The 25,471-nt window shown below is 45.0% G+C and overlaps 1 protein-coding gene and 2 long non-coding RNA genes across 51 annotated transcripts in view; 1 reads left to right on the top strand and 2 right to left on the bottom strand.

Annotated features, from left to right (window-relative positions):
- LOC100911221 (uncharacterized) overlaps positions 1 to 1,808 on the bottom strand; it is a 51,675-nt gene extending 49,867 nt beyond the window's left edge. For 46 of the 49 annotated variants that reach the window (XR_010051907.1, XR_010051904.1, XR_010051908.1 and 43 more), the window contains exon 1: positions 803 to 1,808. This is a non-coding gene — a long non-coding RNA (uncharacterized LOC100911221). The other 3 variants (XR_010051910.1, XR_010051911.1, XR_010051882.1) reach the window with 1 other exon arrangement.
- Positions 1,809 to 2,069: 261 nt separating this feature from the next.
- Jun (Jun proto-oncogene, AP-1 transcription factor subunit) lies at positions 2,070 to 5,163 on the top strand. Its single transcript, NM_021835.3, has one exon. It carries the CDS (start codon positions 2,928 to 2,930, stop codon positions 3,930 to 3,932), a length of 1,005 nt encoding a protein of 334 aa, NP_068607.1. The 5' UTR covers positions 2,070 to 2,927; the 3' UTR covers positions 3,933 to 5,163.
- Positions 5,164 to 12,204: 7,041 nt separating this feature from the next.
- LOC120102921 (uncharacterized) lies at positions 12,205 to 15,786 on the bottom strand. Its single transcript, XR_005504894.2, has 5 exons — positions 15,729 to 15,786; positions 15,546 to 15,620; positions 14,640 to 14,697; positions 13,005 to 13,087; positions 12,205 to 12,328 (listed from the first exon to the last, which is right to left on the bottom strand). It is a non-coding gene; the product is annotated as an uncharacterized LOC120102921 (long non-coding RNA).
- Positions 15,787 to 25,471: the final 9,685 nt, after the last annotated feature.

Raw genomic sequence — 25,471 nt, 5'->3', positions numbered from 1 at the left:
TTGGACTAACTAGCAGATTAGTGTTTAATAGACAAAACTTACTTTTATTACTGTTATCATAAATCATGTAGAATATGAGCTCCTTGGCAAAAAAGGATGAGGGCCGCGCACAGAGTAACTCGGTCTCCCTTAGGGGGAAGTAAATGTATCTCGACTTCACAGAAACCCTGCTCTACCCTGCCCCCACCAAGGTCAGCGCTTGGCTGGCAGCAGCCAGTTACCCTCTGCAGCCGGGAGTGAAAAAGAGCTGGCAGGTTTCCCACCGATACCAGCTGCTATTGGGTTCTGAATACTCAAAAGGCAAAATATCTTAAGGCACAAGGGTACAAACCCTGAGCTGAGTTCTGAGGCAGCAAAGTCCAAATTAGAACCTAGGAACTTAAAGTCCAACTTTAAACCTCAAGTCCTAGGCTGAAGGGCGGCTTAGGGAACAGCTGGTTCCCGGTCCTTTCCTACCTCGCTTAGGAAAATACACTGGCTCCTGCCAAATCACAACCCAGTATCCTCCAAATCGTCCCACCCTCACCCCACCCCACCGAAGGCCTGGGGTAACTCCGAAGCTGGTAGGGAAAGGGGCACCAATTGACCACCTTCTAGTCTCAGAGTCAAGACTAATGCCTAGCAGCCCGATGTAGTGGATGGACCTCATCCACTCTACTTCTAGATGAGACCAATAAAGTTCAGAAAGTTCTGAGATTTGCACTTTTGCCCTGGGAGAACCAAGCTCGCCACCTCTTTAGTCAGTCTTAAGGGGTAGAGGGTGGAGGGCGGATAGCAGAACCTTAGAAAAGAAACAACTTACATGTGTCTAGCGCTTCCTAGAGGCCGCACAGGATATGAATCCACCATCGAGCGGGGAGGGGATTTTTCAGTCTTTCTACCAGGGACTCCTGCTTAAGCACCGTGACTCGGGGCGAGTCCGCAGCTCTCAAGGCTTGTTTTCCCAGAAGCAAATCAGGGAGGGAGGAAGGGCGGGCGCGAACTGAGTGTGCGCGGGGCTGTGTGTATGTGCTAGTGCAGGCGAGCGCTGGGGTTTCCTGAGTTTCGAACCTTTATATGTTGCTTTCCATACCCCAAGGAGCCGGGGTGGCATCTTTCACACCTAGAAGGGGGTCCCTCCGAGGTAAAGCGAACCCCTCCCGGCACGTCCCCAGAAAATGAAGTGTTGTGCCGGGGACCCTGGTGAATTCATTCCGAGCACAGCAAATCTCTGGTTTCCAGCACAGCACACTGCGGCGCAGATCCTTCTCCGAAACTAAACTTCCATGCGCACTCGGCGTGGGAGGGCCACTCTCAAACCCGCTCAACTTCAACCCACTTGCCGCTCCCGCACCCGGGGCGAACACAACCATATTAACCCGCGTCGCTCTGTCTCCCGGAAGTGCGGGGGTGCGGAGCCAGCTTCAATCGCCCAGATCATTCAGCCCTTTCACGGGTGTGTTCGTGTGTTCGTGTGTGTGTGTGTGTGTGTGTGTGTGTGTGTGTGTGTGTGTGTGTGTGTGTGTGTAACCTCTACTCCCACCCAAGCCCTCCGCCCCAGGCCACCAGCGCGTCTCCCCAGCTTTCTGGATCCCCGCGTCTCGGTCTGGGTCCCCAGCCCTGAACTTGAGCCCGCCTCCGACAGACTCCGCAAGGGTCCAGCGGACCCGGCAGCCTCCGTCACTAGACAGCCAAACCAAGACGTCAGCCCACAATGCACCGGGCGGGCCGGGAAAGACGCGCCGGGGAGGGAACCCGGGAACACAAGCCGGAGCAACGCGCGGGAGGGGGAGGGAGGTGGAGAAAGAAGGGCCCAACTGTAGGAGCGCAGCGGAGCATTACCTCATCCCGTGAGCCTTCGCGGGCCCAGAGAAGAATCTTCTAGGGTGAGGTCTCCATGGCGACGGGTGGGCCCGCCCCCTTGAGAGCGACGCAAGCCAATGGGAAGGCCTTGGGGTGACATCATGGGCTATTTTTAGGGATTGACTGGTAGCAGATAAGTGTTGAGCTCAGGCTGGATAAGGACTCAGAGTTGCACTGAGTGTGGCAGAGACTGCCTAGCTGGAGAGCGCTCAGGCAGACAGACAGACGGACGGACTCGGCTAACCTGGTCGTCCGCGGACTCCGGGCTGTTCATCTGTTTGTCTTCATTTTCTGACCAACTGCCTGGATCCAGCGCCCGCAGCTCCTGCACCGGTGTTTTGGGGAGCACTTGGAGAGTCCCTTCTCCCGCTTTTCCCGGAGAAGAAGCTCACAAGTCCCGGCACTGCTGACAGCATCGAGAACGGCTCCGGACCGCGCGAGGAAATAGGCGAGCGGCTACCGGCCAGCAACTTTCCTGACCCAGAGGACCGGGAACAAGTGGCCCGGAGCGAACTTTTGCAAAACCTCTTCTGCGCCTAAGGCTGCCACCGAGACCGTAAAGAAAAGGGAGAAGAGGAACCTATACTCATACCAGCTCGCACAGGCGGCTGAAGTTGGGCGAGTGCTAGCCGCGGCTGCCTAGCGTCCCCCTCCCCCTCACAGCGGAGGAGGGGACAGTTGTCGGAGGCCGGGCGGCAGAGCCCGATCGCGGGCTTCCACCAAGAATTCCGTGACGACTGGTCTGCGCCGCCGGAGAACCTCTGTCGCTGGGGCTGGTCCGCGGGCTCCGAGGAACCGCTGCTTCCCGAGAGCGCTCCGTGAGTGACCGCGACTTTTCAAAGCTCCGGATCGCGCGGGAGCCAACCAACGTGAGTGCAAGCGGTGTCTTAACCCTGCGCTCCCTGGAGCGAACTGGGGAGGAGGGCGCAGGGGGGAGCACTGCGGTCTGGAGCGCACGCTCCTAAACAAACTTTGTTACTGAAGCGGGGACGCGCGGGTATCCCCCGCTTCCCGGCGCGCTGTTGCGGCCCCGAAACTTCTGCGCACAGCCCAGGCTAACCCCGCGTGAAGTGACCGACTGTTCTATGACTGCAAAGATGGAAACGACCTTCTACGACGATGCCCTCAACGCCTCGTTCCTCCAGTCCGAGAGTGGCGCCTACGGCTACAGTAACCCTAAGATTCTGAAGCAGAGCATGACCTTGAACCTGGCCGACCCGGTGGGCAATCTGAAGCCGCACCTCCGAGCCAAGAACTCGGACCTTCTCACGTCGCCCGACGTCGGGCTGCTCAAGCTGGCGTCGCCGGAGCTGGAGCGCCTGATCATCCAGTCCAGCAATGGGCACATCACCACTACACCGACCCCCACTCAGTTCTTGTGCCCCAAGAACGTGACCGACGAGCAGGAGGGCTTCGCCGAAGGCTTCGTGCGCGCCCTAGCTGAACTGCATAGCCAGAATACGCTGCCCAGTGTCACCTCCGCGGCACAACCTGTCAGTGGGGCGGGCATGGTCGCTCCCGCTGTGGCCTCAGTAGCTGGCGCTGGCGGCGGCGGCGGCTACAGCGCCAGCCTGCACAGTGAGCCTCCGGTCTACGCCAACCTCAGCAACTTCAACCCGGGTGCGCTGAGCAGCGGCGGTGGGGCGCCCTCCTATGGCGCGACCGGGCTGGCCTTTCCATCGCAGCCCCAGCAGCAGCAGCAGCCGCCTCAGCCGCCGCACCACTTGCCCCAACAGATCCCGGTGCAGCACCCGCGGCTGCAGGCGCTGAAGGAAGAGCCGCAGACGGTGCCGGAGATGCCGGGAGAGACGCCGCCCTTGTCCCCCATCGACATGGAGTCTCAGGAGCGGATCAAGGCGGAGAGGAAGCGCATGAGGAACCGCATCGCTGCCTCCAAGTGCCGGAAAAGGAAGCTGGAGCGGATCGCCCGGCTAGAGGAAAAAGTGAAAACCTTGAAAGCGCAAAACTCCGAGCTGGCGTCCACGGCCAACATGCTCAGGGAACAGGTGGCACAGCTTAAACAGAAAGTCATGAACCACGTTAACAGTGGGTGCCAACTCATGCTAACGCAGCAGTTGCAAACGTTTTGAGGACAGACTGTCAGGGCTGAGGGGCAGTGGAAGAAAAAAATAACAGAGATAAACTTGAGAACTTGACTGGTTGCGACAGAGAAAAAAAAGTGTCCGAGTACTGAAGCCAAGGGTACACAAGATGGACTGGGTTGCGACCTGACGGCGCCCCCAGTGTGCTGGAGTGGGAAGGACGTGGCGCGCCTGGCTTTGGCGAGGAGCCAGAGAGCAGCGGCCTGTTGGCCGCCACGCTTTGCGAACGGGCTGTGCCCGCGCGACCAGAACGATGGACTTTTCGTTAACATTGACCAAGAACTGCATGGACCTAACATTCGATCTCATTCAGTATTAAGGGGGGTGGGTGGGGGCTTACAAACTGCAATAGAGACTGTAGATTGCTTCTGTAGTGCTCCGTAAGAACACAAAGCAGGGAGGGCTGGGAAGGGGAGGGAGGCTTGTGAGTACCAGGCTAGATTGCGGATGAACTCCCCTGGCCTGCCTCTCTCAACTATGTATGTACATATATTTTTTTTTAATTTGATGAAAGCTGATTACTGTCTATAATAAACAGCTTCCTGCCTTTGTAAGTTATTCCATGTTTGTTTGTTTGGGTGTCCTACCCAGTGTTTGTAAATAAGAGATTTGAAGCATTCTGAGTTTACCATTTGTAATAAAGTATATAATTTTTTTATGTTTTGTTTCTGAAAATTTTCAGAAAGGATATTTAAGAAAACACAATAAACCATTGAGAAGTAGCCCCCAACCTCTCTGCTGCATTATCGATAGATAATGAGAGCTAGGTGAAATGACAGCTGAGTGTCTGTATGCTGGGGTGAGAGCCTGTAGTCCCTCCCGTCTGGTTGTAGGAATAGACACCCTGCATGCTATCATTGGCTCATACTCTCTCTCTCCCCAGCAACCCACAAGTCCAGACTGTTGACCAGAAGATGGTGCAGTGTTTCTTAAGGCTGGAAGAAGAGGGTGTTGCAAGGGGAGAGGGACAGCCCACTGGGAAAGCAGACGCTTGAGTTGAGAGCCATATCAAGTAGCATGCGCTGTGATCGTTTATAATAATAATAAAGACTTCAGCAATTAGATGTTTATCTCAAAGCAGGGACCCATGGAAGGTTTTACAAAAGGTGTCTCCTTCCAACTTGGATTCTGACGACTCCTAGAAAAAGATGACCTTTGCTTGTGCATATTTATAATAGTTCGTATCACAATAAATGTATTCAAATAATGGTTTTAAAAATCTTGAATTCCTTTTCCGTTGCTAATCTTTGTTTCCTAAGCCGCACACTGAAGATTTTCCAAGTTTCTGGGGGAATTAGTGCATTCTACACTTTGCAATTTAGAAGCCAAGCATTTAGGAAGAGTCAAAGGAGGATCTGGAACCTGGGTGACTCTTCTCCCAACCCTCTCCCAATTCCCACTTGGCACCCTCCCCATCCCCCCACCTCTCGCTCCTACCAAGGAAGTGACCAGTGTAGTGAGTCCTTATTTAATTTTTAATTTGTTTCAAAATAATCAATCTGGCTTAATTATTGAGGTAGTCTGGGAAGTTCCTAGTATATATACTATGGAGCGGAGTCACAAGAGAAATGACTATATAGCACATCTGTGATCCAAACCTCAGCTCCGGGGAGACAGAAAACCTGAATCGTGTCTCAGATACAGCTGAGGTTATCAACAGGTTTGTATTCAACGAGGGAATCATTTTTGCCTGCTCCCTTCTCATCCCCATGAGCTGCTGTGATTATCAAGCAGCAACAGCAATTTGATATCCAGGAACACTTCAGAAACCACTAATTGAAGCCTGGCTGTTAACTCATTAGCACTGCTCCAATGCTCAACGGGTCTGGGAGAGCCTGTGGTGGTAAATCCAAACACACAATTCCTCAGTACACCTAGGTCTGCAGAGGCCTGGACAGGCTTGTGGGTTATCAGACGTGCTCCACTGTAATAATGCTCCTTGAACAAAGAGTTACTGGGAGTGGAGGCACTTTCCCAAGCAGTGAATTTGCTGATGTCAGCAACCCGGGAGGTGAGTTGATTTTGACCATATGTAGGAGTAGCAGAGGGACAATAAAGCACTTTAGGGTGGAGCTCCGTGGAAGTTAAACCAGTGCAAAGCAGAAAACTCACACGGGTTGGGAAATGGATAACCTGCATTGCTAGACTAAGCCTAGACAACAGCACAATGGAGAAATGCCATGGCACTCCCCGGCTGGCTAAAAAGGAAAAGGGAAAAAGAGTTCAAAGGTTCTCCAGCTTATCCCCACACTCATTCCTTTCAACTAGTGTTTTGAATTCTGTTCCTGAAATTCTGACTGTTCTAACCTAAAGAGGCAGGAAAAAAAAATAATGGCAAAAGAGGAACTTCAATAATGGTAAACTTTAAAAAGCAGCTAATTACTGTAGACACAATGGCTAATTCTATTATGGACTTTAGGTAACCCTTAGGATTAAGCCAATGGCATATAAAGTCATCAATCTTGTCTTAATTATGTATATAAGTATATGTAATATGTATAATTAATTCATATTATTAACTCTCCATTAAGACAGAGAGTTTACATAATCAATAGAAATGCCCACATGGAAATATTGTTATCTTTCCTTTTACCTCCCAAGGGCTCGGTGACAAAAACGACCTGAAACAGATGAAACATGTTAGCATCAGAACCATCTCTGTATGAATCTGGGTCTCTGGGCCTTTTCAAGCTCCAAGCTTCTGCTAGTATTATTCTACTCTTCCCTCTGGCCAGACTTTCATTCTGGTTCAAATGACCACTCTCACCTGTTCTCAGAGTTTACTTGCTGTCCTAGTCTGAATTCACACTTTGATTTCTTTCAACAATGGATTACAACCTGCAAGTGTTAGCCAAAATAAATCCTTTCTCCCTACCTAAGTTGGTTATGGCTGGAAGGCTTTATCACAACAACAGGAGAGTAACTAGAACGCTTGGCTCAAGTGGTGCCTTCCCTGTGAAATTTTCCTAGATGGCTTCATGTCCATGTGTAGTGAATAACCCCCCCTTGGAGCATCCTTACACTTACCAAACTGTGAAAATGTGAACACCCGTGAATGTCGGAGTGCTGGGGATAACACTATCCTGTCAATCAGAGGATCCTTGACTTCCTAGTACAACACTCGACACATAGTGGATGTTCAGAAAATAATATTGATAACTGAGTAAACATGTGAACTTAAAATCTAATCTTAAATGCTAGATCTCAATTCCTTCTAGTGGAATATATTTCATCCATGCCCTAGTGCATGATACAAGTTGGATCAGAGAGAGGCCCCAGAAGGCCTCTCAATTAGTGTTCCTTAAAGGATTGTGCTATCAGTTTAGTCATACCTCCCCGTACACAGGGTATCCCTTCCTACTTTCACTAAGGCGAGTGGCCATCTTAAGGAACATGAATCTACCTGAAACATCAGGCTTGGCAGTAGAGGTGGAGAAGGGTCAGGCAAGCACAGCAAGTAGGTCCAGATGTGACTTTACTAGAAGCAACTAACTTCATTGCCAATGACAGGGAGAGTTCCTAAAGGTAGATGCATTGCTGGGCTCTAGAAATCAATATCCAGTATCTGCTCGCTGAAACAGGAATCACACGAACCAACTCATGTGTCCTTTGTCGTTCGAAAAGAACTGTACTGAGTGAACAGAGAAGAAGATGATGATGCTTTCCAAGCCACCCTGCCCCTCACCCCCATCACCCACTTTTCAGTGGATTATTAGTCTTCTGGAAGACAAGAAGTTTAGAAGCCGAGAAGTGTACAGAAGTACAATTACTCCTTTTTATCATCAGAAAACAGATTCATTTATGTAGTTATCTGAGGAGACCAGAGACTTAAATTCTGTTTTCAGATACAACTGATCTTATCAACAGGTTTGTATTCAACGAGGGAATCATTTTTGCCTGCTCCCTTCTCATCCCCATGAGCTGCTGTGATTATCAAGCAGCAACAGCAATTTGATATCCAGAAACACTTCAGAAACCACTAATTGAAGCCTGGCTGTTAACTCATTAGCACTGCTCCAATGTTCAACAGGTCTGGGAGTGCCTGTGGTGGTAAATCCAAACACACAATTCCTCAGGAGTACACCTAGGTCTGCAGGGGCCTCTCAGAGGCCTTTCAGACATCCCATAGAAGGTAGTCACTTGGCCTGGGCCTCTTTAAGGCCCACTCTGGCTACAGGAAGGCAAATGTTGAATAGGTCATCATTCTTACTCTCAAGGAACTCACTCTGGAGAGAGGGCACAGGAAAGGAAAGAGAGACTATTCTATGAGGCGAATGGTATAAGCAAGTGATGCCAAGTGGAGAGGAGAAGCCATTATAAAGATTTCACCGAAGTGACATTTGAACCAACCCAGGCACAGACATGTAGATTTGAAGCAGGAAAGCACCATGTGATGGGGGTAGGGGTTGGGATCTTTTTGAAGAGGCCAGAAAGCAAAAAGTGCAACGGAAAGAAGGGGATGAAATGGAAGGGAGGTAAGGGTCAGCGCATGCAGTGGCCTCCAGTCTGCCCTGTGTTTTGAATAACGGGAAACTGTGGAGGGATTTGTAGATGACCAGGCATGTGGTCAACCTTGGAAATATTCATACTGCAATGGCACATGGATGGGGAAGAGGCTAGGCAAAAGAAATAAGAAAAGGGTTTCGTTTAGAATGTCTGCACTGTTTAAAGGAGTCCTAGAGCTGGGGAGAGAATGAGAAGCAGATAGCTTAGCCCAAGCTACATCCCACACCTTTGTTGTTCTTCAGTCACCTGACAGATTAAATCTACAAGGTGCTGTCAAGAGGTTCTTTATCGTCGTTGCTCTTCCCCTACTAGTTTTCCTCTCCAGTGTCAATCTGACCTCTTGAAGAAAAGCCGTGTTGCAAAATGCTCAAATACGGACCAAAGAAATGGAGTTGCACTGCCTAGGCCAGGCCACTAGGGCGAGAACTCAGTGGGTCCTCAAGGCAGCAGGACACAGCATGACTTTGTCTAGACACCCAGAACTGACCGAAACCATACAAACTCTTTGCAGTATTAGCAAACAGGCCAACGATTTTATTAATGTCCTAGGAATCAGAATGCCTTACATTCATGCAACACTTATTTCCTCTCCAACAAGTAATTTGCATGTCTGTTCTGTGTAAGGCACTGAGAATGTGGAAGAGAGAGAGGGAGACTGACAAAAAGACCAGTTCATGGAGTTTATAATCTAGTAAGAGAGCACACAATAAGGAAAACAGGCAAGTAAATACATGGCTGGGCATGGATCAATTTGGTGAAGAACTGGGCATTAGCAACTAGAAAGAGTCCAGTCTGGGTGAGGAGCCTAGAAGGCTTCCATGGGAGAAGTACCCATGCTAAGGATGCTTTGATGACTTAGAGCTGAGCAGGTGGGGAACACGTAGGTAGACTTAGGGAATTCCAAAGAAAGGTCACCGGAGAGAAAGCTGTGGAAGGACTACAGCATGCTATGAGGCTATGCCAGAGCCTAGGTCACTGCAGTGAAGTGAGCCACAAGGAGAACAAAGAACAACAACAATATTTATACTCGGTAATGCTAAGTCCTTCGATCTCGATATGTTCCCCTCACTTTTCTAAGCACCAATATTAGTTATACTTCATGTGAATAGACTCCAAAGCTCCCAATGAAACCTGACTGCTGCTGTTGAGGCCATATGTCCAATCACAAGAGGTGTAATGATTCTATTGTGAGGCATCAACAACCCTAGTCGTTCCCTGTTTTGTTTCAGGAATCAGATGGGTCAGTGACCTTGAATCTTTCTCTGAGTACACACGCTGACTTGTACATGGGGACCCCGAGGAGCTGAATAAGTCATCTGAATGTCCTTTGATGTGTGTAGCATTTGAGCAAAGGTAATCAGATAGTCTCCTGAGAGATTCTGCCCATGTCTCAGCAGTGTCTAATGAACTTTTCCTGCCCTTCTACAAACCCTCCCTTCCTGGAGGGAACCAAATGTTCAGGGCTGAGAAGCCCTGGTGGTTTCTTGCTATGTAAACTTCCTTCATGTACGCACAGTAAAATCTTTCCCTGAGAGCTGACTCATTGTTGCTTCAGAAAATTGGGTTATCAGATCATTGATTGAGTTACTGCCTTCATAGGCTGTAGGTGCTTGTGAGACACCTGGATAGAATTTGGATATTTCTCAAATCTCAGAACCATCTGTCTACCAGCTCCTATTGATGGCTAATCTCCTCCAGGGTGTATTAATTCACTTTAGGAAGAATTTTGTCTGACCTTATCTCAAATCTTGCATAAAGGCGGACAGGCAACTGGGCTGTGATATAATTGAACTTTATACTAGTTAGGCTGCTTATGGGGGCCAAGATACAGACAAAATTTAAATTAGATATCCAAACATGAAACAGGTCCAGGGATGGCAAACACAGTAGCTTAGTAATGCCATGGCCTAACTATCTTCAGTTGCTTTGTTTTTTGCTCAGTATACCAGGGAAGTTTCTTGCACAGAGTCAATTTCCCTCTGGCATTTCCTAGCTTCAGAAGTAAACACAACCATTACCAACAACACGTGATCTTTACCTTCATCTTTCTACTCTCTGTAGCCCTTTTCTGCCCTAGAGAATTTCCTCTCAGGTCCCATTGGCCAGAAGCAAATCATGTGTCTAAAGACTCACACCAGACAAACGGATTAACCCTTGCCCAACCTATCTCCTCAACCTAACTGAAAAGCCTTCTGACCATGTTAACCATTATTAAAATCTAGCCGTGGTGATCTGTGCTATCCAAGTAGAGCCTTCACAGTGAATATGAGATCCAACATGTTCCTTCTTCCAGTGTTTTAGCAGCTGTAAACCCAGAGATAGGGTAACCATCAACATAGATCCCTAAGTTTGATATTGATGGAGTCCCTCATCCCCTTGAATGCACTTATGACATATGTTTATTAACTGTACAAACAAGACAATGGGATTTATTGGTTTTGAATACTGAGGTTTCAAAGCTGCTTGTGCAGTAGCATTACTAAGCCTATTCTAAGCCCATTGAGAGCCAACTTTCTAAAGCAGTAATCTCCAGTAGGCATGAAAAGTATCTGTCATGGTATTTTATAATAGAAACTAACATCTATATGATATTCATAGTAGACATCCATCACAAGTTCCTACTTATCAGCTAGGAGTTACCAGGAGGACACTAGGGCTTTATTTTATGCATGAGAAAATGAAGATCTACACCCTGTCTACTTTAACGAAATAAATAATAAGTAGAAACTAGAGCTGATTCTAAGTTGACTCCACAGAGCTGACTTTGTCCACATGTGACCTTGTCCCAGAGTACTCTTACCATGTAAATGCCTACCTCTGTTGACTTCATGACTTCTCTGTTACACAGATACTTTGTCATTCTATTTTGTATATAAAAATATTCACATTCAAAGAAAAAACAAACTTGCTGAACTTCACAGAGCTAGGAAGACATTAGAACCCGTGTCTTTCCTATTCTGCTGGATACACAAAGAATTCAAGCCTGGTGAGGTAGAGGAGAGAACTGAGGTAGAGCCAGCCGTTTCAGGATCTAGAGCTAAGCACCCGCTGGATTCGAGCTGACCTCTGCTGCTTGTGGCTGGGGAATATGGAGCAAGTTCTTTAATCTTGCCAAACCCCAATTCCTTCTTTTGTAAAAAGGAAGCCAGCCATAACTTCCATGAAAGGCTGTTGTGAGGATCATTTATGGAAAACACCTGTCTACGGCAGGCAAGTGACCATTAGCCATTTTTCACTGCGGGCTTGTTAACTCGGAAAGAAAGGAACACACACACACACACACACACACACACACACACACACACACACACACACACACACCATGATAGCTGAGTTGAAACCATTTCCTATTAAAATCCAAGGAAGTCTCCAAGGGCCTGTGTCTTGGTCATCCAAGGGCTGGCAGGTCCTCTCTGTAGGCTGGAGAAAAGTTTTGTTTTGCCAGCTGTACTCAAAGGGGAATATTCTCCGGGCATAGCATTGTGAACCTGTTTGGTTTGGCTCACAGGCGTGTCAGCACATTTAGGAAGTGAACTCAGAAAGAGGCAGGGTTTCAAACACCACTGGCTGCATGCATACAAACACCCAAGCAATAACAGGCCAAGTCCAGGCAGGGTGCCTATCAGCCTAGGTTGCCCTTCCTGCCCCCAACCACCACTACCCCACTCCCCTCACACACACACCCGCATTATCAGAGAAGCCTCTGAGAATGGCTGAATGCCTTAAAAGAAAGAATCACCAGCACTCAGGAAAGGGTTTACACAGCATGTTGTCCAGGATGACACAGTGGCCATCACAGTCAGCTTCTTGACTCCAGGAGAATGACTAACTCTAAGTGAGTTTACTTGATGGAGGGGCTAGTGTTTCTTCCTTGGACTCTGAAGGTCAAAGTGTAAGAGTAGAGAGGAGGGAGATAATGGATTAGCGGTGCTAGTTAGAAAGGAATGAAAGGGCTGAAGACATGGAATTCTGACAGAGGGACACAATACCACTATATTCTTAACTACGACCCATGCCTAGAGAACAGTGCAGAGGTCAGAGCTGCATTTTAATAAAAAACACTAGCTGGGAGTAGGAAAACATTTCGCCTCTTTGAGCTTTGGTGGCTTTATTTATAAAATGGAGTTAATATCTATTCTTCTTGGGTTGTTGTAAGGATTAAGAAAGCTAACACATGGGAAAGGTCAGGCATAACCCTGGCAAAGCATAGACATAGCCATAAGAACTTCTGACTGCATGTGACAGAAAATTCAGTCTCAGCAGAGAAATGTCCCTGAAAAGCCACGGGGGGAGGTAGCTGTACATCTGGCTATCTATAGGGCTCCAATGGCATCATCCAGCATTTTTAGTATCTCTTGGTACTCCACTCGCTATGGGAACAATCAGCTTCATTCTCCTCTCCCGTGGCAATGCCCAGCAGTCCAGCTTTCTGTCTACGTAAATGAGGTAGAAGCAACACTGCCTTGTGTGCTCCCTAGATTGTGTTTTATTGGTCTCATATCCAGTCGGGGTGGAAGGTTTATCAGTTGCTTTAAATATAGGTTATCCACTCACCTGTGAAACCAAGATACTGAGTTTCTGAAAGCTATTTGGCCATGTAGGGTGGTTGGAGGAGATCTTCAAAGAATAATGAAGATCTAGGAGGGAGAAGATAGGGAATTGATCTGGAGGGTCAAAGAGAAAATACTTAATACTTGAGCCTATTTATTTGGTGATTGTTGTACTTATCATTATCAAAGATTTGCAGACAGGACAAAGGGGTAGCTACTCCCATCTAACTCTGGGGTCAAAATTCACTATCTTCTATTTGGTCTCTTTTAACTAGTGGCTCATTCTTCTCTGATGGCAAATGCCCCAGGAGGGATGTACTGAGTAATATAACATGCATAACATTTTCAGTAAAGAGAGTTGAATTGTTTGATGTAATGGTTACTTTGAATTGTCATCTAAGTACAATCTGGGAAGGGAGGGATTGTCTAGGTCAGGGTGGCCTGTGGACTTGTCTATGGAACATTTTCTAGATTGTTAACTGAAGTGGGAAGACACGACTACTTTGGGTGTCACCATTCCCTAGGAAGAGGGGTCTAAACTGTAAGAGTTCAGAAAGTGAGCTGACCACTGGCATTCACACATGAATTCTTCACTTCATGTTTTTAGTTATGGATACAGTGTGTACCCACTGCCGTGGTTCCTCACAGGGATGGACATGGAAATGGAATTCTCTCTTAAGCTGCTTTCTTTTTTTTTTCTTTTTTTTTCCTTTTTTCCTTTATTAACTTGAGTATTTCTTATTTACATTTCGAATGTTATTCCCTTTCCCGGTTTCCTGGCCAACATCCCCCTAACCCCTCCCCCTCCCATTCTATATAGGTGTTCCCCTCCCCATCCTCCCCCCATTACCACCCTCCCCCCAACAATCACATTCACTGGCATTCACTTAGGTCTTTGCTGTATTCTGGCTGTGTCTCTCAGGAGCGATCTACATCCGGCTCCTGTCGGTCTGCACTTCTTTGCTTCATCCATCTTGTCTAATTGGGTGGCTGTATATGCAAGGGCCACATGTGGGGCAGGCTCTGAATGGGTGTTCCTTCTGTCTCTGTTTTAATCTTTGCCTCTCTATTCCCTGCCAAGGGTATTCTTGTTCCCCTTTTAAAGAAGGAGTGAAGCATCCGCATTTTGGTCATCCTTCTTGAGTTTCATGTATTCTGTGCATCTAGGGTAATTCGAGCATTTGGGCTAATAGCCACTTATCAATGAGTGCATACCATGTGTGTTTTTCTGTGATTGGGTTACCTCACTCAGGATGATATTTTCCAGTTCCAACCATTTGCCTACGAATTTCATAAAGTCATTGTTTTTGATAGCTGAGTAATATTCCATTGTGTAGATGTACCACATTTTCTGTATCCATTCCTCTGTTGAAGGGCATCTGGGTTCTTTCCAGCTTCTGGCTATTATAAATAAGGCTGCGATGAACATAGTGGAGCACGTGTCTTTTTATATGCTGGGGCATTTAAGCTGCTTTCGAACAAGTTATTTTATCACAGCAGTGGGGAATAAAGGTAGGAGAGTTACCGATATGATGTTTACTATTGAAAATGGATCAGTTTGGACAAACTAAGGCAAAATGTTAAATGCTCTTTAAGCATATTCTGAAAACCTGCCCGGGCTTTATTCTCCTCCGTTTACCTGCTTGTCTCATGGCATCAGCATCTGTGTCTCCATCAGATGTTCCACAATCAAATGACTAGAGTGGTAAAGGCAGAAGAAAGAATGAAACAATTACTGTGACTGAATTATGAGGTGACACTAAAGGTAAGGGTTAGACGTAGCAAGGAGATCCATACAGTTAGGACTTAAGACCTCTCTCAGGGGAAGGCTCCACACACAGGGCAGGGATTCTAAGAGTTCAGCCTAATACTCCATGACAGTATTTTCCCTTCCTTGGAATGAATCAAAGCTCATAACACCCGGAATCTATGATATGAGAGAAGTACCTGAAAACTCCTAGTAATAAAAGCTGGCTTTAAGCGTATAGGAACGGTGGGTCCTAGTGTTACAACTATGAAAATACTGCACCAGACTGATTTCTATTGTGTGTACTGAGGCAAGTCTGGGTTAAAATAGGGTGAGTAATTTGTGTCACAAATGGCCTTACAGTCTTTCCATGCTAGGCTACGGTGATCGCTAATCTTCATTGTCAACTTAACTACATCTGAAAACACCTAGAAGACATACCTCTGGGTATGTCACTTGAAGGCATTTCCAAAGAGGTTTACGTGAGGGAGAGGGAAGATTCCCCCCTGAATGTTAACTGCTTGATCATCTTGTGAGTTGAAGTCTCAAGATGATGAGGAAAAAGGACGAAGCCTCATGACAACATCCCTTGGTTGCCCAACTTTGGACACACTGTGATCGAGCAACTCACATTACAGACACCATGCCTACTTACTCCCATAATATGTTATATCCCCTAAAGCTACAAACCAAAGCAAACTATTATCGCTTTATGTTCCTATGTGTTAAGTATTTCACCACAGCAATGAGAGAAGACAAGTAGACATCAATATGCGATTGATTTCCCACCATGCTTACAAAGGATAGTGTTCATTTCACTCCTTCATCCCAAGTTTACTGAATAGCTCTTCTTCTACAAGCAAGAAGTAAACCCTAGAGGAGAGAAAGAAAAAAAAAAAGGAGAGATATCAAAAACCAATGGCATTTGGCATGCTGATCGCTATCATGGCAGTGAATGTAGTGGGAACTGAGAACAGCTACCTGTGTAACCAAGTTCATCAATGTCTCCTTTGCTGTAGAAGGTACTTGGCATTGCATCCTAAAGGAATGAATAAACGTTGCCCATTAAAATGGGATGATGTTGTTTTAGGTGAGAGGCAACATCAGGAACTAAGGTAGATATGATTCACAGTGCCTGTCAGTCAAACCTCAACTATTTTCAGACCAAGCAGTTGAAGTTCAGTTTGTTTATAAAGTTCAGTTTGTCAAATAAAGAAAAAGAGCTATTAAACAGACGTGACTCACCGGCTGATGGAGCTTAGCTCTTTGTAAAGGACTACAGGGCTAGGGCAAGCAGTGTACCACAGATATAGTAAAAGCACTACCAGAGCTTTGGGGGGTGGGGCAGTAAGGGAATTTACTCAGCCTAGTCACTACAAAAGGCTTCCCCAGGAAGTGGCCTTTCAACTGGTACCCAAAAGAATTAGTCAGTGTCAAGATGTAGCCTGTCTCAAGGATAAGTGTTAGAAGTAGCAAGGAGACCCATAGAGTTGGGACTGAAGAGTTCCCTCAGGGGAAGTCTCCACATACAGGGCAGGGTTTCTAAGAGTTCCATGACCAAATTTAGTGCCCAAACCCTCAAGTCTTTAAGCACCTCAGAAGTTATATAGCAGTTAGCAAAGAAGAGTTTCTTCCGAAGGGTCATACTACTCCATATTAATATGTTAACATGAGTCCCTGACTCCAAGGAGCCATTCTATCTTCTGTAGTTCTTGTGACAGAGTTGTTTGCATTTCCTTATGTAAGCCTTATAGATTCTGTCCCAGATGAGGGAACCGAGGCACTGTGAGTATAGGAAAGTCTTGGGACTCTGAGGGACAGAAACAGAATTTTACTTGAAGATCAAGCTCTTGGTCACTTCATCTAGCTACCTCTGCAGATGACACAGTCACATTTTTTTGTTGATGTGACAGATATCTGATGGCAATAACTTAAGAGAGATATTATTTTTGGTTCATGGTCCATCATGGCACCTGGATCAGCTCTTCCCATTATGGCTGCAACACTCACATCTTAGCAGATCAAGAAGCAGAGAACCCAGCTTCTAAAACCCCAACCACAGTGTAATAGTATTACATGTCCACTCCCTACAATCTAGAATCCTGGGGGAAAGAGAATCATAATAAAGAGATTATTGAGATCAGGTTGGCCTGTCAGCACTTCTGTGGGGGATTCTCTTGACTGTTAATTGGTAGGGAGACTCACCCCACTGTGGGTCTTCTCACCATTTTTCTATGCAGAGTCTCGAGGTAGAGAAGGCAGGAAAGGTGGGTGAGAGAAAGCAAACATGGAAGTTCGTTTATCTCTGGTCTTGACTGTGGATGTGACATTACAAGCTGCTTGAGTTTCTGCCTTAACTCAGCCTCACTCAATGATGGATAAGCCAAATAAACCTTTCTTCCTTGCAGTGTTTATCAGAGTGTTTTATCACAACAACAGAAAGAAAAATAGGATGCTCATGAATCTGCTTGTAGGCCTCCTGCCCCAAAGGTCCTCTAACATCATTACTAGTTGGCAATGAGACTGTGGAAGATATTTCCTATTCCAACTGCAATAACACTAAGTCCATTGGAAATGCTATAAGATTCCAATATCTCAGCCTTTACCCACTCCTGAGTAGCACCTGTGGCATAGTGGGCTTAGCGTGAACACCAAGTCCTTTTCCGTAGTGCGGATGGAGAATTGGAAAGCCAAGTGGCCACAGGCTTTTCTTTCTTCTATCTTTTTCTGGGCTCTGTGCTCTGTTGTTCCACTTCAGATGAAAACATCAACAATAAACCAGTTTTCTAGGCCGCTGAATTTCAAACAGATCTGATAGAAACCTAGAAAGAATTGCGATTCTCTCTCTAATATATCAAACATTGCAACTAGCACTCCTCAGGGCAGCTTGACTACATTCTGAAGGAGAACAGATCGTATTTGTGGGTAGGGAGTGGGGCTTGCTATTTCAACTTGTTCTAGGGTCTTGAGATCTGGATTCATGTCCTGCTTTTGACCTGGCAGGTCTGGTTATCAAATATGGTTTGTTTCCCGCCCAACAACTCCTAGAAGCAGCTTCTTCCCCAAGCACCAGGACAAACCAGAAGCACCCCTTTGAAGATGTCCAGAATCTTAGTGAGGATTTGATGATCACTGTGAAATCAGAGTAAAAACTTAATGTGTTTCCCTACATCAAAAGTCAGCAAGACCTTCTGTTTGCTCAGGTGCTGTGGTCTGCCCTGTTCCCTGATGTCTACACAAAAACAAAATCCATGTTTTTAGTTGACAGAACTGATTGTTGGAATGGGAAAAGTGATACAGAAACGAAAGAGTCTTGTTTCTTTAAAGTGGGATCATTAGAATTACTGTATGCTCTCTTTTTACCATTTGGCTAGTCCATGGATTAGAAGTACAAATCAAATGAAGTAACTGGTTATCCAATGTATTAAGTAAATACATCACAACACTTCTCCACAGGATCCTTGGATTAAAACCAATGCCAGTAGATGGTGCCAGAGTGTAGACTTGATGCTCCCTGTCCCCCCCCGCCCCCACCCACTAACCCTCAATTAAAGATTAGAAGGCCTAGCCAACAAATTCTACTGGATCATAAGTACAGGTGTTGTTATCCCTAGAGGACCAAGTATAAACACATTATTTTTTTAACAGTCTGGTGAAGAGCATACACGGGAAATGCCCTGGTTCCACCAGCCACTGGCCAGAAAGTAAGGCCAGATTCTGTTTATAGGGTAACTCCTATTTCGGGAATAAAGAATGAGACTCAGCAGGTAGGGAGGCCTTGAGAACTAAGAATTCAAACAGCCCAGGAAGAGGACTGTGCTCAGCACATATATCTTCTAATGAGATACAGGAAGTTTGTTTTGTTGAGATGATAACTGGGTTAGCGTACTCTTGTGGTACGCTGGGGGAAAGTTGGAAGAACTGTATTGGAAATCTAGGTATGAGGCTCTGGACAGACCTTTTCCCTTTGCTGAATAGTAATGTAGTCATCTGTCCAACAGGTGAGCCGAAGGACGGAAAGGGGGTTATGTGTGGAAAAGGCTCCTACACTCGTATTCTGCAAAGTTCCCAATTATATTGCTATAAACCATTCATTTGGAAACCAGGACCAAGTGAGCAAAACAGTTTTCACATTTATGATATAAATATACTGTGTGTATGTATCTATATCGATATCATCTATATGCACATGCACACAATACTAATTCTCCTTGTGCTTATCTTAACATATATAAGTATCCGATGGCTGTACTATATATATTATACATTAATTATATGCAGGCCCAATTCACCTGCAAGAAAGACTAAGAGATATGGAAAGGCTCACAGATGCTCAATGAACACCAATTGTCACCACAGGGAATAAGAACTGAGGATCAGGTTGCTCTGGACAAAAATATGATAGCCAAACATCGATGCCCTTGAGGAGTTAGAGATTTGTTTCCCTTTTGTAAACAGAGTCTGGAGAAAATAGAAGACTGACTTGGGGGCCAGGGTTTAACTGCCATTTGCATCTTAAGAACTGGTATCCCAAAGAAAAGCTGGTGGAAATGTACTTATTTCTCAAGGTTAGGGTTATTCGATACTGTGAATTTAGGCTATGTTGTATGAAGGGCTTCCAGACTAAATTCTCTTTGGCTCCCTTCCAGGCTCTCAGGAACAGAAAAAGGGTGAGGAGACTCAGTGGCTGAAGAAGGAAATGTAAGTAAGAAATGGGGTCTGAACACCAGACGCTTAGCAGTGTCTTCCGAGGAATCTTCAAAAACCCCACTATAAGGTCAATGTTTTGGTTCCCGGATTATAGAGATGGGACAGTTTGAAGATATTAAGTACTTTCCCAAGTTCCCACATCAAAGAAATGTAAGACAAGGTCCCAATCCAGATGAAGAAGTGTATTCATGAGCCTTTTGAATGTACTCTGCTGTCTGTGAAAGTGCAGACAATTTTTTGTTAGAGAAAAGATCAGGGTGGTGAAGGGGCCAAGAAACCAAGTATCTAAGCCCAGGATGGAGACCCAGAGACAAACATTCCATTGCCTTGAGTCTCCGTGTCCTTACCTATGATTTAGTAGAATAGTGTAGATTTAAATTTTTCTAAGGGTGATTCTGCTCTCTGACAGTGGGTTTCCACGTCTACTTTTATCAAAGGCATGCAACAAAAGAATCAAATAACAGGAAGGGTGAGCCACTGGCAGGATCCTTCCTGGGGTCAGGCATCCAGGAAAGGCCAGAGACGGTACTGCAGGGTAAACAAACCAAGGTCGATGTTCATGGCACCCTTGCTGTCGTTCACCACCTTCTGCAGACCCTGACTTTACCATCCAGATACTCTGACCCTGGCTTTAACAGTGTTAGTCTCCTACTACCTGTAAGGTGCCCAATGTCTGCAATTCTGGCTGCTCTCTAGCCTCGGAGGTAGCTCCTTTTTGCACAGTAGTAGAAGGTGTTCCACCAACACCAGTGGACCGAAATGGACTTATCCTGGGATACATGACTTGGCAGGAACAGCACGGGCCAGTTCTTGAGCTCCACTTTCGCCTGTAGCCAAATGTTTCAATGTAGTTCACAACTCACACACCTCCTTGTGTCAGTTATGGAATGAGGTTGACTGGTAATTCATGTTAACAAATAGTACTCCAGACTATGAATATTCATTCATCTAGCCACTCATTCATCTATCATCTATCCATTCATCCATCCATCCATTTATCCATGTATCCATCCATCTCTCCACCAATTCATTCATCCATTTGTCTATCCAATTAGCTATACCCAAAGGGACCTTCAAGATACATCTTTTCCTTTCTACTTCATGTTCAGTACCTCATACTATTGACTTGGCATCTTTTTCTTCTCCCAGATAAACCTTACATCACCTGCACCTCAGCAAAGGAATCTCGTCTTCTTTTAACTACAACACCAGCTTTCTAAATGGCCTCTGTCATCTATTTTTGTCCTGCAATGTTCATTCCTATTTCTCTGTATAGAGGGTGTGTAAACTTAGCCAGATGAAGCTAGAAAATTAGAGAATCTCTTTGCAGTATATATCTCATCATAGTCCTTTCCTCCTTTACGTCTTGGTGGCTTCTGACTCCTAGACTAAAGAAGACAGTCTTCACCTAGGTCTCCTCTACCAATGGGGTCTTGCTGCTCCCGAAGCTTCATCTTGTGTCACCATTTTTCTGCTTGCTTTTTTCCAGTTTTTTTGAGGAGTGCCCTAAGCGCATACTATTCCACCAACAGCACTGGTCCTCTGAAAATTTCTAGTCACACTTAGGAGAGCATTAAATGCCAGGCATTATGAATCAGTGGGGTCTTCCCTGATTCCCCCAGAAGTGGTCATCGCCCTTATATGTCTTTAGTACTATCAGAATAACCTCAGAACAGGCACTTGTGAGATAATTGGCACTGTTCCCTCCATTCGGAATTTAAGCCACAGTACCTGGGCTCCTCACTGTTTTCTGATTCTTACCACAGTGTCTGGCACATCAGCTGTGCTTGAGAAACTTATACTGCATGGTTGTCTGTCTTGGACAAATTAAGATCTAGTTAACGTTCCTACATGAGAATCCCCTAGATGACCTGTAAGTCCTGTGGTACAAGGGGAAGGAAAAGAAGAAAACAACACAGAAATTTCAAATTGATGAAATGCTCTCTCATAGCTAGTAAACTCAGACTCCATCTTCTTTGATGCAGAAAATATGGAGGAAGAGCTAAATGTTCCAGGTCCAAGTTTCCTTAAGAAGTCATTTCTATTGGAAGACAGAGATGGGTGGACTCTATAAGTTCAAGTTCAGCCTATTCAGTGAGTTCCAGAGCAGCTAGGTCTACATAAACAGACCCTGCCTCAAAATGATGGTGATGATGATGGTGGTGGTGGTGATAATGATGATTATGATAGTTCTTCATAATAAACCATCTCTAATGTACACAGACTCCATAATCACCCAGTCTCCTGAAAGTGCAAAACATTTCATCCTCCCTTCTCTGATCCTTTGACATTGGTTAGATCTGCTATATGTCTCACCTTGTTGGCGTGTACTACAATTGCCTAATTTATCTTTATTCATGGTTTGCTCCTCCATTCTCCGATGTCTAGCATAGTGTACCTCATAAGACTTACTCCATTAAGACTTGGTGAATGCAGCTGAGGAATGCCGAATGGCTGAGAAGCAACTAAAGAAATGTTCAACATCTTTAGTCATAAGGGAAATGCAAATCAAAACAACCCTGAGATTTCACCTCACACCAGTGAGAATGGCTAAGATCAAAAACTCAGGTGACAGCAGATGCTGGCGAGGATGTGGAGAAAGAGGAACACTCCTCCATTGTTGGTGGGATTGCAGACTGGTAAAACCATTCTGGAAATCAGTCTGGAGGTTCCTCAGAAAATTGGACATTGAACTGCCTGAGGATCCAGCTATACCTCTCTTGGGCATATACCCAAAAGATGCCTCAACATATAAAAGAGACACGTGCTCCACTATGTTCATCGCAGCCTTATTTATAATAGCCAGAAACTGGAAAGAACCCAGATGCCCTTCAACAGAGGAATGGATACAGAAAATGTGGTACATCTACACAATGGAATATTACTCAGCTATCAAAAACAACGAGTTTATGAAATTCGTAGGCAAATGGTTGGAACTGGAAAATATCATCCTGAGTGAGCTAACCCAATCACAGAAAGACATACATGGTATGCACTCATTGATAAGTGGCTATTAGCCCAAATGCTTGAATTACCCTAGATGCCTAGAACAAACGAAACTCAAGACGGATGATCAAAATGTGAATGCTTCACTCCTTCTTTAAATGAGGAAAAAGAATACCCTTGGCAGGGAAGGGAGAGGCAAAGATTAAAACAGAGACTGAAGGAACACCCATTCAGAGCCTGCCCCACATGTGGCCCATACATATACAGCCACCCAATTAGACAAGATGGATGAAGCAAAGAAGTGCAGACCGACAGGAGCCGGATGTAGATCGCTCCTGAGAGACACAGCCAGAATACAGCAAATACAGAGGCGAATGCCAGCAGCAAACCACTGAACTGAGAATAGGTCCCCCGTTGAAGGAATCAGAGAAAGAACTGGAAGAGCTTGAAGGGGCTCGAGACCCTATATGTACAACAATGTCAAGCAACCAGAGCTTCCAGGGACTAAGCCACTACCTAAAGACTATACATGGACTGACCCTGGACTCTGACCCCATAGGTAGCAATGAATATCCTAGTAAGAGCACCAGTGGAAGGGGAAGCCCTGGGTCCTGCTAAGACTGAACCCCCAGTGAACTAGACTATGGGGGGAGGGCGGCAATGGGGGGAGGGTTGGAAGGGGAACACCCATAAGGAAGGGGAGGGGGGAGGGGGATGTTTGCCCGGAAACCGGGAAAGGGAATAACACTCGAAATGTATATAAGAAATACTCAAGTTAATAAAAAAAAAAGACTTGGTGAATGGATAAATAAATGTACAAATGGGTTAGAAATTGTACCTTTTCTCTCATGGAATCTATCTGTTACTTTGAATACAGTTTTTATGTCTGTATTATTTTCAAAAAAGACTAGATGGGGAAATTTGGGATATTTCCAGTTATCTGTCATTAATTGTGAGACACCGTGGATTTAATTTTCTTTGCCCAGTGAGATATTGGAAGAGGTCAGAGTGGCCAGACTAGGCTAGGCATTGGATGTGTGACCAAAGTTAGAGCTTAGAGAAGGACATAAGAGATCGGCCTGGGTGGGGAGGCCGGATGTAGCATAGAAGGAAACTGTATGATAATGCCTTTTCAAAAAATTAAATATGCAAAAAGACAGAAAACCTGGTTAATAACATTCAAATTATTATATAAATCTATAAAGATTACAACAGATTCGAACTGGAAAATATCAACTGACAATTTATTCAGGAGAGAATAAATAGTAAATTAGAAGAATCATAAAATTTGGGTATATGAGTACTTAATTCACTTTTACTATTAATGTAAGAATGTTCCTAAAAATAATAACAACTTTTGTGTGATCCTCAATAATTCATATACTGTAAATAAGCCATTCACAATTAGGAGAAATATTGCTAGCACATATATATGAGAAGGCTGAAGAGATGACTCAGTGTTGAGGGTACTTGTTGCTATTGCAAAGGACTGGAGCTTTTTTTTTTAAACATACATCTAGTGATTCACAAGTTTCTGTAACTCCAGTTCCAGTAGATATGACAACCTTTTCTGCAGATACCTACATGCACAGTGTACATAAATACGTGCAGGCATTCACACATAAACATAAAAAGAAAACAAATCTTTAAATTTTTAAATAAATAGGACTGACTTTCTTAAATGTTCCTTTTTATTACATTTCACCTACATATAGACAGAGACACATGTGGACATACATATGCCATGGTGTACATATGGAGGTCATAGGAAAATCTACAGGAATTGGTTTTTTTCTTCTACCATGAGAATCCCAGGGATTGAACTCCAGTTGTGAGACTTGGTGAAAATCACCATTATTGATAATCTTCTTCCCAGTCCAAAGTGTTCTTATGATGTAAAAAAGTGGGAAGGAATCTGAAAAGGCAGAAAAGAGCAAAAGACAGGACGCTAACTGCAGAAGCACTTTGTGGTGGTGCCCTAGTCATCCGCCCTGGTCATTATTTTTGAATAATCATTGATGTATAAATTCAAGCTACAACACAACCAAATCAGTTAGTCACAAGTGGCCTGTAAGAATTTCATACATTGGTAAGAGAGATCAAGATAGAAAAGTCACACCAGAATCGCACTGTGCATAATTTATAACCTGTTGTGTGTTATTGGGCTTAAACTTACTTCATAGTAAACCACAGTGGGAAGGGACATGGAATTTTAAGGAACTTTTAAGGAACCTACCTTAGCATTTTTCTATGGCTGACAGCATTACACAGCCTCACTAAAACTTCCTTTCTGGTCTATAAATGAAACAACATTTTAATAAACCTTTGATATAGTATCTTTCTCCAGAGAAGAGAGATTGTTCATGTGAAGCAGCATCCCTGGCGAAAGGTCATCAGACAGCCTCTGTGACAGCCCAAGGATTACTGCTAAATTGTAGGAAGAGTATGCACACCATTAGTCTCCTTTGAAGAATCAAGCATGGGGCAGGTCCTGGCTGACCACTGCTTTAGAAGTGACCACCATTTTTCTGTTACAGCATATGCAAAGAATAGCTCAACAGCTCTGTCCGAGTTTGGAATATGGAGCCAGCACTGACTTCCAGGTGGGGAAACTCTTTGCACTTCTTTCCTTGTTGACGATGAACATGGCGATGCTGTGGTTACAATCACTTGACTGTAAGGCCGTCAGTCTCATTCCTGCCTCTCTAGCCTTATGGGGAGACCTGACCATCAAATTTCATCACGGAGTTGACTCATCCATCTCCTCAGACCACCCAGAAGAGGTTAAAGATCTTGTCAGAACCGGCCATAGGTCATGGCATCAAGAAGACTAGACAACTGACCAAAGATTTTTAGGATAGATCTCATAACTGCTTCCATAAATTAGAATCCTATAGAGTCCAAATTTCTTATGGGTTTTTTTTGCCAACAAACCAGGCTCAATATCCTATATTTATGCAGTGTTTTCTGTTTTCTGAGCCTAAGAACAATCTGATGTGCTTCAGCAAATCCCATCTACATGATATTCTCGTCACAGTACATACAGAAATTCAGAAACTTGAGGTTCA

This window comes from Rattus norvegicus, chromosome 5 (assembly GCF_036323735.1).
Source record: "Rattus norvegicus strain BN/NHsdMcwi chromosome 5, GRCr8, whole genome shotgun sequence".
NCBI lineage: Eukaryota > Metazoa > Chordata > Mammalia > Rodentia > Muridae > Rattus > Rattus norvegicus.
The sequence above is the reverse complement of the archived record's forward strand: the minus strand, read 5'-3'. Positions and strand labels throughout refer to the sequence as shown.